The sequence below is a fragment of the Grampus griseus genome (assembly GCF_964374135.1).
Source record: "Grampus griseus genome assembly, chromosome: 13".
NCBI lineage: Eukaryota > Metazoa > Chordata > Mammalia > Artiodactyla > Delphinidae > Grampus > Grampus griseus.
The window spans coordinates 62,818,273-62,825,824 of NC_139007.1; the positions used below are offsets into that span (position 1 = coordinate 62,818,273).

Consider the following 7,552-nt stretch of genomic DNA (forward strand, 5'->3'; position numbering starts at 1 on the left):
GAAATTGCAGTTTGGTTTTAGTCCTTTCCCTCCGGCGGTCAAGTAGGGTCTGAGATCTCTCAGACGGTGTGGGAGGCCTCGGGAGCCCCCCGCCCTCCCTCCCGCCCTCCGGCCGAGCGCCCAGCCTCCCTTTGCCCTCCCGGCCCGGCACCTCGAGCCCTCCCGCCGCTCTCCGCTCATCCTCCGCAGCCGGGCCGGCCCGCTGCTCACTTGAGCAAGTCCTTGGACTCGGCCGACAGCCGGGCCATGTTGGCGGTGGAGAGAGCGGACAGGTGCGGCGGCGGCATCTGGCAGATGGCGCAGGGGCAGGGCAGCCCGGCCCAGTGCTGGAAGCCGCTGCCCAGCTGCAGCGCGGGCGGGGTGGAGGGCGCCTTGAGCAGCGAGTGGGGAGGCCGGATGGTGCCGATGGCGGGCAGCGAGGCGGCGGACAGCGGGGACGAGGCGGTGCCGGACGAGAGCGCGCCTCCCAAGATGGGGTGCACCGGGTGCACGGCGTTGGCGGCGTGCGCTGGGTGGCCGGCCGAGTGGCCCACAGTCCCGCAGTGGAAGGCCGAGTGGTGGCCCCCGTAGATCTCACCAACCAACCTCTTCATCTCCTCCAGGGAGCTGGTGAGCATGAGGATGTAGTTTCTGGCCAGCAGGAGAGTGGCGATCTTGGAGAGCTTGCGCACCGAGGGCCCGTGAGCGTAGGGCATGACTTCGCGTAGCCCGTCCATGGCGAGGTTCAGGTCGTGCATCCGCTTGCGCTCGCGTCCGTTGATCTTCAGCCGCAACTGCTGTAGGTCCTGCTCCGACAACTGCTTCTTGATTTTGTACTTGCTGCTCTCGCCCGCGGCTTTGGCGCCGGCCCGCGAAAGGCTTTCCCCGGGCATCTTCTGCACCATGTCGCCCTGCGTGGACGAGACCGAGTTGAGACGGCTCTCCTGGTGGTGGTGATGGCGGTGGTGGTGGTCCCTCAGATACATCTCATCCATGTCCGGAGATGAAGCTCTGCTGGAGACAGAGCTCGAATCAGAATTCATTTTATTACAGGGGATGCGGCCCTACTGTGGTGAGACTTTAGGAAGGAAATGAAAGAAAACCTTGAATTAAAAAAAAAAAAAAAAGCTGCAGCCCAGTAACCCACGTCTCAGCAGCAAGAAATAAGAAGAAAAGCTGAGGCACTGCCTTTCCCCGCCTTTCTCCCTCCCCACTCCCCTCTCTCTGGTTTGGCTGTTTCCTGGACAGTAGTTGGTGTGTGCTTGAACTCAACTCACGCTGAAAAAGAGGGGCTTTTATAGAGCTGCGGCGGAGAAAAGAGACAAAAGGAGCCCTCCTATCTATCCTGGGCTGGTTAGGATGACGTGCAGTCATTCAGGGCGGTGCGCTTTGCTGTCCCATTTAGCAAGGATTCCTATTCATATTCATTGTGGGGCCGCCCAGGGACACCTCTGCTCAGAAGCGCTAGGAGCCCCCAGGCACAAAACCCTCTGATTGACACACTCACTGCTCCAGCTCGCGCCTTCTGGATTTTTTTAAAAAAACTTTCCTTCCCTCCACTCCCCTTCCTGATTTCCCTAACCAAGTCACACCTAAAGGAACCGAAGGAAGGGAAGGAAAGGGGGCCAGGAGGAGATTCTCTGGGGATGGAAAGAGGAATTGAAACATTCTCTCCTCCCTTTCACAGCTACTCCCAAGTTTTTGGAAAATGTAGGCAAAAGAAGTCTCAGTGGAATGGTTTCAAGGACAGAGATGCAGATGAAGGGAAGGTTCAATGTGCTGGAGGTCGGGGCGGGAGGGGCAAGAGAATGCCTGTCGATGTGCACGCACTGCCTGAAGTTTATTTCATTAGGCTTCTCTCCCTAAACATTGACATTGTGTTCATTTTGTTTATTGGGCCCTCCGGTGTGGTTTGAATGGGATGTCCATATCTGGTGACGGGTATGCCCCCTGACACTGTTGTGGAGATGGGTTTCTTGCTTTTTATATCTTCTCTTTCGTTTTGAAAAATAGATTACTGAAAGAATTTCAATTTTGTCAGATTCTGTAACTTCTTAGACCTGGAACTGAAGAAACAAACCAACCGTGGCGTTTACAATAAGAGCCACTTGAGAAATGGAGGAGAGGAAAAGCAGCCGAGGAGGCGGGAGGGAGTTAAGGATTGGAAAGGTTCCCAAGAACTCCAGGGGAGATTGCTCCTGCCCTGCCTACCCCGCAGCCCCTGGACCCCGGCGCTAGCTGAAGATGGAGGGGCGGCCCCTGCCTGCGGCTCGGCTGGAGGGCCTCTGACTGCTGTGCGTGCGCGCGGAGAGAGCATCTGCAGCTCAGCGCCACGCGGCCGGGGCGGGTGGCTTCATCCGGCTGGGGCCGCCCCACATCAGCGGTCCGGGGAGAGCGGGAGCTCAGCGTCAAAAAATACACCACGTGTGTGTGTGTGTGTGTGTGTGTGTGTGTGTGTGTGTGTGTGTGTGTGTGATTCGGCACCATAAGGATCTGAAGAGCCCCTTATGCGTGCGCGCGTGGGCCCTGCGCTCCCACGCACAGTCCATTCTGGGGATAAAGAGGAGGCCTGGAGTTTGTAGCCTTCGGTTCGCGTGCGGAGCTCAGTGCCGATCTTTCTTCCGTCTTGCTGTGCTTTTGTCAGTCGGAACTAGCTAAGCAGCGTGAGGGGCGACAAAGCAGAAATTCCCGGAAGGGAAACTGCCCCGGCGGCGGCCTCTAGAAAAACGTGGGCACCGCCAAGCTCCGGGCTCAGAGGAACCAGAGACAAGTGCTAGGTTATGGCTGAGTGTCTGGGTGGAAAGTGCGAACCCGAAACAATCCCGGAACCTCGAGCAGTTGGGGCCTCACACAGCGCGGCAGAGTCACTGCAAGCCTCCAGGACTCGTTAGGTAAAAGAGGCCTCACTTTCCATTGACACAAATCGAGCGGTCAACAGAAGAGGGACGCACGCCCAGGGCCGGAGTTTGCGCGCTCCGCGAGGCTGTGTCTCGTAGACGGTCACGCCGCGAAAGCAGCACTGGCAGTACAAGTCGGGTGGGGAGACGCAGTGTTGGAACGGATGCTTTTTCTACACCGACTTTTGCTTCTCTGTAAAGAAAAAAATAAAGGAAATGGCCAACACCGCTTGTCAAGGCCAGGACCTTAGTGCCCCTGAAGATTGGACACAAGCCTTTTATCCTCCTGTCGCCTACACCTCCATAGAAGGAAAGTTTCTTAAAACGGAGAATCCAAGAGATTCGATTGGATGTGAAAAGATTGATGTCCAAACGCACTCCTAATATCCAAGCAAAAGGAATTGTTCGTAATTCACTGGACTCGCCCATTTGAACTCAGAGAATGACATCCCCCGAGCTGCTTTTGAGCAAAAGGCTTCCAGAACATCTGCATACATTCGGACACCGCCCCAGGCGATGGACGGAAGCTGGGGAAGAGGCGTGGTCCGGACCACAGGCTTCAGCGGCTTTCCTGCTGATCAAGGTGTGGGGCAGAGAGTGCTCGACAGGAGCCAAAGCGACTTCCCCGCCTTTGGGCCAACGCACCGGCCTGGCTCCCGTCGTCCTCCAGATCCACCTTCCTGACCCTTGGGCATCGACGTCTGTCCTTCCCATGCCCCAAATGAGAATGCTGCTGCTCAGTTTTGATTTCGGGAAGTAGCAAAGTCTAGTTTGAGCAGAAGGGTTGCAAATGAAGGAGTAAAAAAAACCTTGCCGCTGAAAGGTATTTTACCTTTAAAAAAAAATCCCTATTTTCTCAGGGGACAATATGAAATAAAGGGTTAAATCTCCCCTCCCCCCGCCCCGCCAATCAATAGAGAAGGTAAAATTGCAGGGGGAAAAGGGGTGGGGAGAAGTGGAAGTCCTCCCAATACAAACTGAATAACTCACTTGGGCTGAAGGGACTGGGGCCGGGGTTCTGGGAATCGGATCCAGAAGCTTCTCTGCCTCCGCACCGCCTTTCCACGGAGACAGGCACATAGGCGACCGCGGCCAGCTCCGAGGGGGGCTGCGCTGGGCGGGGAAGGGGCGACAGGGCCTCGCTTGCACCGACCAGACCCTCTCCATCCCGAAGGGGCTTTTGGCTGCAGTAACGCGGCGGTGCTTGGAGTGGCAGATCTGCCATGTCTTGGCCGGGGGCCCTTGGTCGCAGTTAGGGATGCGTCCTCTCTCCCTGATCGCCCTCTGCTTTCCCCAAGGGCCGCTTTGTGTGAGTGTGGAATGGTGCAAGGTCCAGGGCCCCAGCAAGGCAAGCACTTTTAGCGAGGCCTTCCAGGAGTCCCAGACTCTCCTAGGAGGCTTGTTTCCCTCGGAAAAGAGAGAGAGTGAGTGAAGGAGCCACAACTTTGCTCGCCAAAAAATGGGTTGATACTCGCCAGGGCCCAAAAGACAGAGATGTCCACCAGGCAGCGCTGGCGCTGCTCCCACACGCTTGCCTCGCGGAGTCATTGTGGACCCTGAGAGTTCACTTCCACTCGACTCCTCCACCCTTGGGCTCGGCCCCTCGGGATAAGCCCCCGAGCCCGAAACGGAGCAGGCTCCGAGCCCACGAGGGCAAGCAGACGGATTTCCTTCCATGGGCCGTCTCTCCATCCACCACCGCCGGCGGGTGCGAGGAGGGGAGTGGAAGGGAGCCAGCGTTGGGCCGAGCCTGCGGCAGCCCAGAGTGGCCTCAGCCAGAGACGCGCCGTGCCCTTGGCCCTGGCCGAGGGCTCCTTCAGAGGGCTCAGGCGGGCCCGGAGCGGAGAGGGCGACGGGGCCGCGCTCTCTCGGGCCACACGCCGCGCCCTGGCGGCCGGGGTGGGCGGCGGCGGCGGAGGGGGTTGGTCCCCTGGCAACAGGTGCGTCCCAAGGCCCGCGGGCTGCTTCCAGCCCTGCCGTCCTGGCTCCGGAAAGAGCCTGTGAGTTTCTCAGCCTTTGCATAGCACTTGAAAAGTAGCGGGTCGGCGCGCGGACCCGATACGGAGATACGTGCCCCGGGCGCACAGCCTCAGCTCTGCATCCCCACACAGGACGCAACCCCGGCTCCCGGGGACCGCGCGCTCCAGAGGCTGCGGGGCTCCTCCTGACCCCTTCCCACCTCCAGATCGCCGGGGACCGTGTCTTACCCGATGCCTGGGGCGTGCAGCTCGGTGCCCGACGCCCACCGCTCCGCAGTTCCAGCCACCGAGTTCCTCTCCAGAAGCTGCCGCTCTACCCGAGGCCGCGGCGATTTGGGCTCAGGAGCGACCCCTCCCCAACCCCTCGTAAGAGTCCAGCGACGAATGTCACGCTGGCTGACCTGCCAGGCGGCTACTGTGAGGAACCGGTCAATCCGCAGCGTCCGCGGGCTTCTCTGGCTCAAGCCTCAAACTTGACCGGCAGAAACTTTGGCCAAGACCGAACAGCAGGAGGCTGCCCTGTGGGATTCACCTTTTAACCCAATCCCCCTTCCAAAACAAAAGAGATAAAAGGGAAACCCAGATATCTCTAAAGATGCTCCGTCATGTGCAACTGGAGCAAAAGCCTAAAAACTAGTTGACCACGGAGGAACTTCTCAAAAAGTAGTTTCTTTATCTGCTGAGTAAAACGTTCACTTCACAACAATAGCAATGGCGGCCAGGTCATCCAGACTGTTAGGTTGATCAAAGAAGCCGTTATCAAAAAAAAAAAAAAATGACATCTAGTTTTTAAATTAAATGTCAACATAGATCGCAGCCATGCAGGAATTATCTCTTCTCGCGGCAGAGCATCCCAAGTGATGGAGTGTAGTGAGGATGCTGAACTCCCAGCCCCCGCAGACGAAGACGCCCAATTGAAAACCCTAGGTGCCAGGAGGGCGCAAGGGGATGGATCTGGGCCGACTGACTAACGTGTTTTAGTTTTCTGCGTTTCCCCATATTTTACATAATATCTCAAACTCTCGTGATCTGTCCCGTATTTCTCCTCATCTTTTTAACATCTGATTTTCATACAAGAAAAATAGCAGAAGTTGAAGGGCAGCAGAATTTTATGAGGCGATAGTGACTGCTTTTCTCAATGTTGGATGTGAGATTGGAAGATGAGAGGAAGTCCCCGAACAGCATAAAATGATGAGGTGCTAATTATGTGAATATATAGGCAAGTTAATACACTGGCAGAAATAGAAGTTTGATTTTAAAGATGCGTAAGCATCAAGGCTGGCTAGAACTTACAGACTCATTATAATTATTTAAAGACTGACAAAAGTCAAAGGAGATATGAACTTCTGGGTTTCATTTATAGGATTTGGCTCAATCAGTGAGCATACTCCAGTACACTTTTTGTTTCCTTTCTGGAAACATCTGCGCAATGCCAAAACCTCTACTGAGTTTTCCTTCTAAAGAAAGCCAATAAATTGAAAACATTTTTCCTCAAGATTGGAACATTTAGGTTGATTTAAATATCACTGGTGATCCATCACTTAAACTGATGAGTTATATTAAAATTTGCATACTTATACACAGATTCTTGGCATGTGTCCTGACATTTTGGATTTGTGGTTCCATTAATACTAATACTTTAACAAGCACTAAGTAGATGATTTCTTATTAGTATTTTATTGTTATTAATTGACTTCTTTTATGATTCTAGAGTTAAAGCCACTGTACACAATTTGATATCTTAATATAAAATAGCACAGAATATTAAATTCTGCTTTTTCTTTTGGAAGCTATTTTATCATCTCCTTGGTATATTCAATTAGGTAGTTAAATGTAACACATATTGCTTATTCTTTGCTAAAATGCTTAAGGAATTTAGTTTTATTTTAGAGATAAATATTTCTTTTAGAGACAGATATCTTGCGTAGCATATGTATTACTGTCATTTTGTATTCAGTAAATTCAGGTTAATACATAAAGTATATAAATAAATATATACCACAAAGAGATTAGAATGTAAGAAACTGAGTATAGAGCAGCAGAAAATTAAAGAGATGTTAACATTCCTGTCGTCAATTTATTACACTGCTTTTTATTATAAATACCTATGCATGTGCATTCCAAGACTTACATGTATAATTGCATAAAGTTAAATACATTAAAATATTTATATGAAAACTTTGAGTCCTAAATAGAAAGGAATAAGTTATTTTTCAGATGTTAATAGGGACAAAGGAAAACGTATTACACACCTGTTCATAAGTAGAGTTACATTTGAAATTTACATTGATGCCTATCAAATATATATTTACACACATTATTTTGAAAAAATGATAATTGAGGAGTCTTCTACTGAATCTTGAAAAGTCAAAATGACAGTTTTTAAAAATCAACATTTCCAGGCTGATTGATTTTATATAGAATCTGCGCTACAGACCAGGTGAACTCTGCTTCATCATTTCTAAAAATAAATGGAAATATAATATGCCCTCCTTTCTCATTAGACCATTGTGTTTTTCTATTTATAGGCATGTTTTATTTTGTTTGCATAACATCAACAGTCTGAGTGTAAAGTTTATAAAGGCAAATTGTCACCATTTACAATACTGGCAGAATTTTCACCTTCATATTTATATAATATTATAATATACAATAAAATTAAAGCAATTATCCAGACAATTCAAGCCTCAAGTTCTG

At 51.7% G+C, this 7,552-nt stretch overlaps 1 protein-coding gene across 1 annotated transcript; it reads right to left on the reverse strand.

Annotated features, from left to right (window-relative positions):
• Positions 1-206: 206 nt before the first annotated feature.
• Positions 207-1,022, reverse strand: OLIG3 (oligodendrocyte transcription factor 3; the record flags this gene model as incomplete). Its single annotated transcript, XM_082668592.1, has 1 exon — positions 207-1,022. One exon carries the CDS (start codon positions 1,020-1,022, stop codon positions 207-209), a length of 816 nt encoding a protein of 271 aa, XP_082524718.1.
• Between the last annotated feature and the right edge of the window lie 6,530 nt (positions 1,023-7,552).